Here is a 13,115-nt window from a genome sequence, read left to right on the forward strand (position 1 = left end):
TACAATATTCAAAAATAATGCATCCTGACTTTAGTAAAATTTTACAATTTGTATATCTGAGAATAATAAATATTTTATTTTCAGATATATACAAAACTTCTTCAAAATTATAAACATTTTTACATTTATTTATCAGTTTACATTTATTTCCACAGATTTTAGAATGGTACTGGTATGAAATGACTTGAAAAGAACTAATTGCCACTCATTAATTTGGGTTAGGTTTTAACCCAGTACTTCTTAACCTTCTGTATTTCTGGTAGTGAGAAGACAACAATACATGTTCTATTCAATAACTCCACGCTTGCTGCTTCTACTATGGAACCCTGGCAAACTGTCATTAATTTAATATTTTCAACAGAGAAATACATCACAGTTGAAGACAGATTGCAACTTAGCAAATTACCCCAGCTAACAAGTATTGCATAAGTGCATTTTCTCTGAAGTGCTGCAGATATAGCTGAGGCAGAAAATGAGATACAAGACTTCTTTGGCTTTTGGTGATTTACTTCATGCTCAGTTGCACAGGAGAACTGGCAAGTTTGCAGTGTGACACTCACTCTTTCTACATTGACAACAGTAGCATGATGGTTAAAGGACTGTTTCAAACTTTCAGCTGCCTCTGTGGGCATTTTGGGAAAGTGACAATGTAGACTAACCCGGAAAAGACAGTTTACGAGGAGGACAAACAGATTTAAAAGTACTTTGTGTCATTTTTTAATAATATGGTGTGAGATTGGTGAGCATTGTGTCCAGATTAGCAGAGAAAGGTTAACAAAACGCATGTGCTTTCTTTACTGCCTAAATGCTGTAAGCTTATCCATATGAAGCCACAGAGGTAATAGGAATGCCAACTTCTTTCACTGTTGTTGACCAAGCACGTGTTAGTAAGGCGATTAAACATACAAAGAAATCAAAAATCCAACATTAGCATTTTAGGTGTTAGTGGCATTTTAAAGTCATATATAGTCATAAATACCTTCCTAGGATTACACACTGCAGAATAGCACATAATAGTCTAATTAGTTGCACTCACCTGTGCACATTTAAATGATACACATTCAGATCTGTGAGCTCCAAAAAGTGGATACTTGTACTAATTTTTTTGGCATATAAATTCACTTGGATTATCTCGTATTCAAAGTTAACTGGAAGAAAAACCCTGACCTCACTGAAACTGGCAGGAATGTTGCCACTAATTTAAACAGTCCAGATTTATCCCTTCTGCTAGGTATTTTCAAATTAAAGGCATATAGCTTTTAAAGAATAAAAACAGTAATTCTCCACTTTGTTTATGAAATACAGTTTCTCTTCTAAATTCAGTGTAGGAAACGAATACTGCTAATAGCAAGCCAAGGTAACAGTTGGTACAGTCACTTGCTATTGGCTCTTCAGTTAGGCTCTGCTTAACAGACAAAATAACAGGATAATCAAGATCACAAAGACATAAAAATACCCAGAACTCTACCTTCTTCAAGGCAGGTGTCCATGACTTTCAGTTCTTTCAGGGAACAACCACTCATCCCATTGACTAAGAGAAAATCTTCCCATGTCCTGGGCCATTTACTCTATTCCCATTTAAAAGGACATCCTTCTTTACCTCAGACTCCTGTTTCAGTTCATCAGCTGGGAATCACTCCTTGCTCATCCTACCAAACAGAGCCACCTGCTTTCCTGACAAGGCCCATAGGCTTTGTTACAGGTGCCAGACCAACTTAAAAAGACATTTTCCAGACACACTTCACCCACAAGAGCAGCACATAATGCTGTTCCATGAGAAAATATTACCTTTTCTGATAGAGCTTCTTCTAAGGTTGCTAGTGCTGTGTCTGTGTTACTAGAATCCGTCTGCAATGACTTCACTCTGTCTTTTAGATTAGTTAGTTGTTTGTCTTTGTCCCTAAGTTGTTCCTGTAGATTTTCAATCTGAAAATAAAAGTAGATCATAATATTAATCAACCTTGTCTTACCATTCAAAGAGGGACTTCGGTGCTAGGATCAATTGAATATATACATAACATACATATGATACATACGCCTCAGTATACTGCCAAGTTTTTACATGTTATAATATCAACAATTTTTGACTTCTGTCCTTCCTATTTTGTTTTCCTTTGCTAAAAGTATCATTTTCTAATAAATTATAGGGAAAATCTCAGTCAGGTATTTTATTATTTAAATGTTTTCTGATATTAATCACTTTAGTTTAAGGTACTGAATTGTCTCAGTAATTCAAAGTATGTGTGGAATTACCCCTTTAGATTATTCTAATTGCAATAAGTACAAAGGAAGGCAGAGGCAAAGTGAGTTCCGTGAGCCTTAAACTGAGGAAGAAGAAAGAAGATAGCCTACCTATCTAAAAACCTCTTCTTCCACAGTGCCCTGCTGTAAATGAAGCTCACCTGGACAGAGATCAGGATGTTTATATTTCAAAGAGCCAAGCCCAGAAACAAAAAAACCCAGACAACCCAAAGGCCCCCATTTCCACTCACTTTCTTCACCTCCATGAAGATTTAAGGTATGTCACTCTATTTTGGATATTAAAACTGCTTTAAACAGGTCTAGTTCTTCCTCTAGCAAGTATTTAAACATACTGCTAAAGTGCTTATAAACACACTGGTTGGTTAAACAGGTCATGATTTATAGTGGTTAAGTCAGAAAGGTTTTGCACAAACAATTGTCCACAGAACCACGTGAATTTTGGAAGCAAATCTGGATAAAAGCACTCAGCTTCTGATTGTCATGGCAATCACCTATGGCTGTAAGGCACTATGACCTTCTGGGCATAATGCAGAGAGGACGTGTGGTATGTCATATGTGTAAAATCTTATTAACTGTCTGTCAGAAGAATCAACCTCCCTTCATCCTATGCTCTTGGTGCCACTCACTATTATGCCACTGGCATAAAACCATAATTTGTTCCATCATACTTAGCACAAATAAATAGTAATAAGAAAATTAACTAATCTATTATTTTAGTATGCCACTTCATATAATATGACAAAATAAGCCTAAATCCATATGGTATCATTTGTTCAAAACTGGTTTTAAATATGTTGTTAAAATTAGACAAATTATTACTGCCAACAGAGATTCAAATTCCTGCTTTCATCAGTGATTTTACACTTCGTATCACGTTCTGTTGCTACTGAAAAGAATGAAGTTTTGCTGTTCTTTTCAGAAAGTAGTGTACTTTTTCTCATGGCCAATGTCCTTTCCATTTAAAGCAATTCAGATTTTAACAGAAATAGAAACCTTCATAATTACTCTTAAACTGTATTTAAAGATTCTTTTTACAAACCTGAAGCTGAATTCAATGCATGTGCAGCTCTGCAGAAGTCAACAGCTGTCAATAAAATTTTGGTCTCCATATGCAAAAATGTATCACCATGATCAAACACACTTTAATTTGGGGCATACTTTGGTAAAAATTCTCCTCCTACTACTTCGTACATGTGCAGGAAAAAAAGCCTGAACTTAAGTTTTGACATCATATATATCTATAATTAACAAATCATAAAATCCACAGTACAGCTGTGTGCACTGTATAATGTTTGTTTAAATAAATTTAAATTCTAAAAGAACTTAAATAAAAATTAAAAGTAAAATAAAATTTGAAAGTAAATTTGGCGGAGCACATTCCAGTTAGAAATTCTTTATAACAGTATGGCAAATACAAGTATTGTACTTTTTTACCTTTTTTTTTTTTTTCTTTTTTATATACATAGTTTGGTATGTCAGATTACTGCTGTGGGCCAAAGATCCCACTGGCTCTGTAAACTACAAAATACTAAGGTATATATAGAAAAGTTTTTTGGGAAGACCTGACATAAAATAGCTCACTCTTGTAAATGACCTCTTGTAATGTTTTTCTTCGTGTGTATATTTTATACAGATACAGAAATAAGATACATGTGTTAATGAGTTAAGAACTTTTTATTTTATGGCATGTGTATTAGTCACATCTAAAATTACATTAACTGGCATTCAGAGGACTGCACACTATGTATGTTTCTTTACTTTCACCCAAGTATTAATGATTCCAACAACTACCTCATGACATCCTGTGGAATAGTTAAGCAATTGCACATTTCAGCTTCACCAAAATAATTTCTCAAGCAAAAAGGAAATAAAACAAGGGAGAGAATATTGATTACACGTTCTTTGAAACAAAGTTAAGATCTGGTCCTTTATTATCAGCAGCTTGACCTACCAATTCTAGCCACCCTAAATTAAAGTACTTATTTCCTATGCACAGTGCTTATCTGAATTCCACAGCATTTACACGATTTCCTTCCTCTTAAAACTAATTTAAAATATGATCCAAACCTTAACCAAGAAAACATGTCTTAAAATTATTCAGCATTTACAAAATTCTTTCCTCAGAGGTAAAGAGAACAAGGCAGCAAATTAAAAACATCCCCATTGCATCACAACTGCTTTAAAATAAGTCATTCAATGCATAGTCCATAGATAAAATAAGAGGAAAGGATCCGATTATTCTTCTATTTGTGCTATATAATCTGAAGGAAATACTTTGATGGGAACAGGGCCACACTGGGGTACGTGCAAGTAGAATCAGTACCACAGAGTACTTGTTTGTTTGTTGGGATGGACAGGGGATTAGTAAAGATCTGCTAATGCAGACAAGATTTTACGACCACTTAATCACAAAGAGTTCTCTCAAAAAGATTACATGAGGCAAAGAGATTAAGCAGTCTCAGACGCTAAAATCTTGAAACACAAGATATGACTTAGTTCTTCCTGGGTTTTTTAAACCCAGAAAGAACAAGAAGCCCTCTGGGAACCTCTGTCATTCTCTAGCATACATTTGGGTACAGGCATATATGTAAGGATACGATTTTACTGCTGAATAATGACTTACTTTTGAGCATGCCTGAATTCAATTTACGACAAGGACTGTTAAGACTTTCTTAATCCTCAAGCATTTATATTTTTATCTGATAGGAAATTAGTTACTGTGTAGTTTTGTCAACATGTAACTCTTACCTCTGTAAAGTGCTATGTCCCTGTGCCATGAGCTGTATGAAAAGAAACTGCTCCATTCTTTATTTCAGAAAGTGTGTATATTCACAGAGCTTAAGACAGACTTCATTCCCTTTTAAAAAACAATACCCTCTCAAATAAATGTCTTCCCTATGAGGCATCATGTCAATAAACTGCAAGTGCTAATCTTGCCACTTTTTGGTGACGGTCTCAGGAATGCTTCTTAAATACTCAAGGGATTAAATTAAATCTCACCCACAGACAAGCTTTAAAATTCTACAGTAACCCAAACTCTCAAAAGAAAATTACTTTCATTATCAAAATTAAGGTATGTACTCTGGAATTTGCAAGAAAATTATATAATCAAAGGAAATGTTCCACACTATAACAATTTGCCTTTAGAGATATGCATTAAAGTATAAGGGAGTTTAAGACAGTGCAAGAGAGAATTTATCGGAGACTTCCCAGGCTTAGCTAGTGAAACCATAAAGTCATACACCTAAACTTAGCTCCATATATTTTTCTCTCTGCTCTGTATTTGAGTTTTAAATAACTCAGACAAAAGTATTTTGTAACGCTGGCTTTTTTAATCCTAAAATTAATTTTGCTCTATTCTAAATTTCTCTAGGCAGAAATCTTTGATATTTGTTTCATATTAAAACACAAGGCATGTCTGTTCCAGTGAAGCAGGTCAATAATATCAGTTTAATTTAAATTTAAAATTAAAACACAGGTGAGGAAACAGAACTTTTGTATATATCATTTTCATTATTTACTAAAAAAACCTTAATATTTTAAGAAGAAAAATTCTACTGAACAATTTCCCAAGTACTGTTACATTCTACTTTAAACAGAATGGAATTTCGATAAAAAAAGATAAACAGCAGCATTCATCTAACATAAGCATTAACTATGACTACTTTAAACCTTAGTTTTCATTCTCAGATTTTAGTTGCTGCCTCAAAGATCTACATAACAAAAGACAAAAAAAACGTACTATTAATCAAAACAGAAGAAAAATATTTGGGGATAGTTCAAATGCAAATGCTCTAAATGTCTACTTACACAAAATTTTGTTTTATTAGTAAGACTCATGATAAATGTTCTGTCTCATACAGTCCTTTTCAGACTCATATCTCAGTATATCCCAGAACATTAAACCAGCTGTGGTAGTGACTCAGTAAAATAGATGTATCTACAGATGTCCTAATATCTCTGTTCATTTATGCATGTGTGTGTGTGTGCATTCATAATTTGTAATGATATACCCATCCTCAGTCTGAATGACCTGTTAGAAAGAAAAAACTGAAATAATTTTTCCCTACCATGACTGTAAAAATATTATTACCTGAAAGCTCAACATCCAGAGGTATAGTTTTTGGAAAGAACTATGCATTTTTAGCCGGAAATTTTTCACGAATGATGTACAGTTACTAAATATCAAGTCAGTCAAAGTATTTTTAAAACTACATTAACAAGCTTTACAGCAGCTATTCAAAGCTTCAGCCTATGGCATGAGAGTGGGAAGCTATGGCTCCCATAGCTTTCCACTGACATTCATGATATAACCTAAATACATTTCTCAGTTTAAGCAGGATTTCAATTAACAAAATGAGTTCATTGAAGGGCAACTTCTGCTTCAACAATTTGACATTGCAGAATTGTCTTTTGTTTTGAAAGAGACTAGCCGCAAAAGTGCTTCAGCATTCAGTACCCCTATCTTTCACTTTGTTTTTCTTCCTTTTAAGTAGGAAGACAGACAAGCATTAATTAGGAATATTTTTTCAAAAGTCAAAATACATATTAAAAACTAAGCCTTATATTGAAAAATTATACTATCATATAAAACTCTGTAAAATATTATAAAATGAAGTTTTGCTGCTTGCAACTAAATATATTTATTAAAGTGTAAGATTTGCACTAATCTTTGGCTTTACCAAGATAATTGGAAAAAAGCTTGCTAATCTTACCATGACATGATAAAATACTCTTGGATTTCATAAGCAGTTCCAATAGTTACCAAAGCACTTGATTATTTCTCAATAGAATAAAAGTGTCTTACCTATAGTTGCCTTTTGCACAATATGTTCTCAATTTAAAATATTCCCAGAATGCCTTCCTGTTCCTCATGGTTCAATAGTATCTTTTAGCTTTATATTCTTTCATTATTTTGCCCCACAAGACTTTCTTAAACTTCAGAGATTCTAGATGGCCCAAAGCATAGGACCAGCTCAATCCTACACTGTCAATATGATAGTGGATTACTAAATCAGAGACAGTAAAGGTATTTGTAAAGCTGTCCATAAATTTTCAGAACCCTTTGGTTGTGTAAAACAACATTTCCAACCATGGATACGGGGTGTGCCTGAGGAGAAAGCAGTCTCCAAAGCAATGGGTCTGTAAGGTTTTCACAAAAGACAATTGATCTGTCTGAATAGTTTTTTACCTCAAACTTCCTTCAGGACTACAGTTCAGAGTAGCAAAGTGCAGGTGCACATTGACTGTCACAAAGGAGCTAATGAAGCAAATGCTGCTGCAGACATCAGCCCTCACATTAACCTGATGACAAGAGCAATAGAGAAGAGGCGTGTGAGCTAGTAATTACCCTATTGCTACCTTCCCAGCTCACATAGTCCAAGCACGAAAGAAAATAGTCCTTCAGAATTTTGCTCTGCTTGACAAGCTTAAAAAACAAAGAGACGTAAGACCACAAGAAACCAGAAAAAAAAAAAAGGTAAACAATGTTTTTCCTGACGTACACTTACTTTGTTTCCCTCCAAAGTTACAGCGTTTCTACACAACACATTTTCTGCTTCTGCAAGCTCATGGAGTTTTTACCATTAGGATTACACAGCTGATCAGATTAACACTGTGGTTTGAAAACTTACTTTTATGGTTGTTCATTACTCTTACACCATCAAAGACCTTTTTTTTTTTTTTTTTACCCACTATGTTTACATTATTAAGAAGGACCAGGTCATCTTCCCTTTTGCTTCTTTTGAAGTTGCCAGTCTTTACAAGCTAATTTGTCTATAACAAAGTAACAAGTGCTTTGGGCCAGGAGGGTGTTAGTTTATACAGTGTTTAAGCAAAATAAGGTTTCAAATTCTAATTGGTGTCTTCACAGAAATACTGCAATATAAAATACTACATTTCACAAATGAAATTGAAGCATTTCTGACATGATTTTTTTCTCAGTGAAATCAATTAATTTCTATTTTTCATCACATTTTATTGGCTAATGTTATCACATTATTTATTGTATTATTGTATATAATGCCATTTTAAAACAATTCTGTATAAAATAGCTTCAATAAAACAACACAAACCAGTAACCTTCCTAAGACATACCGTTCTCTATACTTACAAAATGCGACTGTTATCCAGTATTAACACTGCCAACCAAGAACTTACAGGGAAACTATACCTCATGGATTTACTCTGTCCTTTGTAACATGCACCGACATGATAAATAAGCAAAGTGTACCACTTCATAGAGAACAAACGTCAAGTCTCGGGATGACATACTAAGTACGACTAATTTTGTTAGGCAAGGCTCTGTGTAAACGCAGTTGTGAAAGACTGCATGAGAATTTGATGTCTGCCTTGCTCAATAGCTAGAATAAATTATCTTTAAAAAATGAGCACTGTGAATTCAGCTGAAATTCTGAGCTAGAGAAAAGAGTGCTTGCTTCGTGTTTGTTACCACATGTATTCCAGGACTATCCAAGATTTTATGAAAGCTATTCACTCACATATTTATCTCCAATTTCTTGTTAACCTGCAAAAACTGTTACTAACGCACTAAATAAAGCATTAAAACACATAATGCAAATTAACCCACATAAAAAGTTAACAGAAAAACAAATTTATATAATGGAGATGCATATTACATGTTTGCACCTGGTATGAGATAATGCAGAAAAGAGAGGACAACTCATTTTTGTTCATTCATAAGCAACAGCTTATGAAGCTGAATGTGTAAAATTACAGGACATGAGACAGAGGTTATCAGCTGCATACTCTTCAAAAGAAATAAGCTATGCAGTGTGTATAGCTAACTTCCTATGCAATTGAATAAGGAAGGAAAATATCTGAAGATACTACCATTAGAGAGAAAGTGGACACGCAAATGAGAGACAAAGACAACATACCTCTAAAAGAGAGAGCTGGAAATTATAACAAATATGCAAACAAAGACCAGAATACAGAAAACAGTACTTTGGATGAAAAAAACGATGCTCTTACCACTGAACGCTAAAGCTGCAGTAGCAACCAAATGTAACGAAAATATCAGACAAACAAAAACAAGAGTTTACACAGATGCTGACATCTGGAGATGGGAATTTTCAAGGAATGAAGGAAAAAAGGAGACAGAAAGGGAGATGTATAAAAGCTATGAAGAAGTAAGTAACAAACACTGGCAGAAGCATCAAACACAAAAGAAAAAGTAAAGGGCAGTTATAATTTTATTTGATCAGAAGGACCAACGTTACATATCTAATTACAATCAGGTCAAGAAACATTTCTAAAAAAAAAAAAACACGAGAAATGGCATATTCAAGCCTTCTTGGGATTAAATTTAGTTCTACTTCAAGATATATACAACTTTTTTGTATGAACAAAACCAAAACCTATATTACAAACAGAGAACTAAAATAATTTCGAAGTCAGTATGCATAAGTTTTTGAAAACTGAAGTCTGAAATATTTCAGCCACTTCCACCACTATGTCATCAAATGCCTTTACTGCAAAAAATTAATATCATCTCTAAACAAGAGACACTCAACAAAAGACTGCCCAGAAAAAAATATCAAATGGATGCATAAATTTCTAATAACCATGAAGATAAAAACTAGAAGATGGCAGCACCAGAAGTGGCTATTTCAAGTATAAACTCCCAAGTCTGTCACGAGAACTCTACCAATCCTTCTGTTTCATGCTGAATTCCTCACTAGCACCAACAAGACCCCCAGAAGGAGAGAGCAGAATAATCAGGACAGGGTATTCCTCTGCTTGTACGTGTTATACTTCCTATTTGAACTATTAGTAATGGCAGCAAGCTCTGCATAAATAACTTTCATATCTTTTTCTCCCAAACTGCAAAGTTTGAGATATTTTCAAAGCCATTAATAAGAATTCAGATACTTATTTTCCAATGCGCCTTTCAGTTTTGATTTGCTTTTTTCTTTCATTTTAAAGAAACAAACAAGGCTGAAAATTTCATATACAATTTTTACATCTAGGTTAACAGTTAGACTCGATGATCTTAAGGGTCTTTACCAATGTAAATGATTCTATGATTATATTAAATATTAATACTTGGCCCCAATACTTAATTGTTACTCTGGAAAGGGAAAATGGAAGAATTCATTTTTTTATTTATATTTTTGTATTTTTACAATGTCTAAAGTATAGTATGATTGGAGTAAGATATTGAACTTGATTGCAAATACTTTGTCAGAACTCCATAAAATAATAGGGAAGTGCATTTCTTACATTTCCTTTTCCCATTAATTGATAACTAAATGAACTGTTTTCAAAATTCTCACATACTCCACAGGTACAGTAACCTGAAAAGAAATAAGGTCTTCACACATTTGCAGTACCTGAAAGCCCACTTTCCACAGAATCTCTACAAACAAAATTTCAGCCATTGAACCCCTCTGTAGCTGTCACAAAAACACATAGCTGTAGGGCTCTGTCACCTGAACAAGACTAATAGTTGCTTTTATACTGTAACTTGCTACAAGTATTTTGTAAGGTTTTCTTACACCAAATCTCTGTCCTAAGGAGCAAGTGATTTAGGAATACAGGGGTATTTTAAAGTCTAGAAGACATTCTTCCTACCGAACAGTTTAGTCCTATATGTTCACTCTGTCTATCCATCCATCAACACATTCACCACAGTATGGTTGTAAAGATGCAAAGAACAAAAAAGATATGATTCATAAAGACATGAACTTTACATTGATATCAAGCTTCTGAACAGATGTTACACAGTAATTAAACTTTCCTAAAGTAGGCTGAGGAAAGTAAATAAGTCAGTGGTAGAATCAAGAGATCTACTCACATAACGTGCAAGTATTTCCCATGTTGTTATATGTTCTGTAAGATTCAGTTAGTTAAATGTATGGCATGTATGGCATGTCAACTGAGTATTAGTAAAATCTTAAGGAAAACAGTACAGAAGCATAAAGTATCATTATGGTATCTAAAAAAAAAAAAAAAAAAAAAAAAATCCAAAAAAAAAAAGAAAATGTATGTGCCCCTTCATCTGGGACAGAAAAAAAAAAGATATAAAGAAAGAAAAAAACCTATTAACTGTTCTCGCTACGAGAAAATGTATATCATTTCCTAGGAATAAGCTGCCATATTCTCTGGTCAGTACCTGCAATACAGTGCTATTACATGTGACTAGAAAAAAAAATTCGTTATTCTATAATTGGAAACATCAGCCTACTATCTCATGTACATGTAGAAACTGAGAGCATCCTATTGCATCAATAAATAGAAGTGAATGCAACTAAAATTGGGGATCAAAAGTGCTAAATATCTTCTCTTCTGCTTCCAAAACAAGTATGTTTGTTTTATTGTGCAACCACTGCAGGAAATATTTCACCCATTTTTACTTACTGTGAGATTCTAGATTCCTTCCATAATACAGGATTCAAATGTACAGGTAACAGGAAGGATTCAGAGGAATCAACAAGCGTTAAGAAAGAAGACACGTGTGCTGAATTTTCACACAGAGAGGAGAAGAAAACTCCCCTAGGGCTGCTTAGGGAAGGGATCTGCCCTCCAGTCAGCTGATACTTTTACAGGGCTATAAAAGCAGGTCAGTGGGCAAACTTAGCCAAGAGAGGAGAAGGCTGTCACACAGAAAAGAGCTCCTGGACTGAAAGCTTGGCTTCTGTTGCCAGACTCCAGCTGAGAAAGAGCTGGAACTTAATGCTAAAATTAACCTTCACCAGGAAGCTAGCCAAAAGAAGCCTGGGCTGATAATATCCACTTGTGTATCTGGAAATACTCAGTCTCTGTCTCCTTCTCTTCAGGGACCAATAAATTCTCAGAACAAAACAGCTTGACTCTTGGACTCTTCTTAAGCAGGACTCACAGTCTTGTCAGACAACCATTGAAAAGTTTTTGCTCTCATTATATGCATTTATTGTGATATAATGCAAAATGCAATAGGTATTTTCCAGATAGTAAATATAATAATACAAAATGGACTAACACGCAATTCCAGTTATGACACACAAAGAGGTGGACATTCATTCTTAACAAGCTAATGCTTCTTATAACAACTGTCTGTATATATTCAGGGCCAGATTCTCAAGCTGGGTTGGTTGGGTATGAAATCCTACATCTCACAACATTTTACATATTACAGGGTAATGACTGCTGAACTTTTTTTGAAGTCTAGCCCAATTGCATATTGAGAACACCTGAAAATATGACCTATATTACTTGTCCATTTAAACTTTTTTCCCCCCCTAACTGAAACACTGAAGAATAATTTATAAATTAAAATATTGAAGAAGGCCATGTCTGAGATAAAAATCTGCCTTCACACTCCAAGTAAGTTCCCCTCATCTTAACTGCAGCTGTCCCTTTATCCTCTTTCATACTTCAATCAACTTCAGTCTTCAAATCAATGCTGGGAATTTTTTTTACTACCTGAAGGATTCTTTTACTTTTATTCTTGCTCTCTTATGTTCGTTCATTCCTTCCATATTCACTGCAGAACTATGGTTTATAATAAAATATTTCTAACCTAGAAAGTCACTGCTGCATTGAGATATCATATACATCTATGTGGACGATCCAGTTAAAGAATTAACTACAAATTTAAACTCTATTGTCATCTGTAATCTCCCAGGTTTTCTTGCCTCTTTTTCATATACTTTTAATTTCTGTACATATGCATTGTAACACTTTCAGAATATCTGTTTTCTTTTTACTAACATCGCTATATATTTCTATTGATGGCTTTGGGTTACCATTTAAATCATCAGCTTGACTGAAAGAAAAGAATACCCTTATTTCCTTTCCTGGAAAGTTTAAAGAGATATTTAACATGCTTTGTAAGGTTTCAGTTTGAAACT

At 34.1% G+C, this 13,115-nt stretch overlaps 1 protein-coding gene across 1 annotated transcript in view; it reads right to left on the bottom strand.

Annotated features, from left to right (window-relative positions):
- ERC2 (ELKS/RAB6-interacting/CAST family member 2) overlaps positions 1 to 13,115 on the bottom strand; it is a 432,595-nt gene that overhangs the window by 249,059 nt on the left and 170,421 nt on the right. Inside the window, 1 exon segment of the mRNA XM_068409226.1 lies at positions 1,789 to 1,926. Coding sequence (XP_068265327.1) covers positions 1,789 to 1,926 — 138 coding nt within the window.

Source organism: Nyctibius grandis, chromosome 10 (assembly GCF_013368605.1).
Source record: "Nyctibius grandis isolate bNycGra1 chromosome 10, bNycGra1.pri, whole genome shotgun sequence".
Classification (NCBI taxonomy): Eukaryota; Metazoa; Chordata; class Aves; order Nyctibiiformes; family Nyctibiidae; genus Nyctibius; species Nyctibius grandis.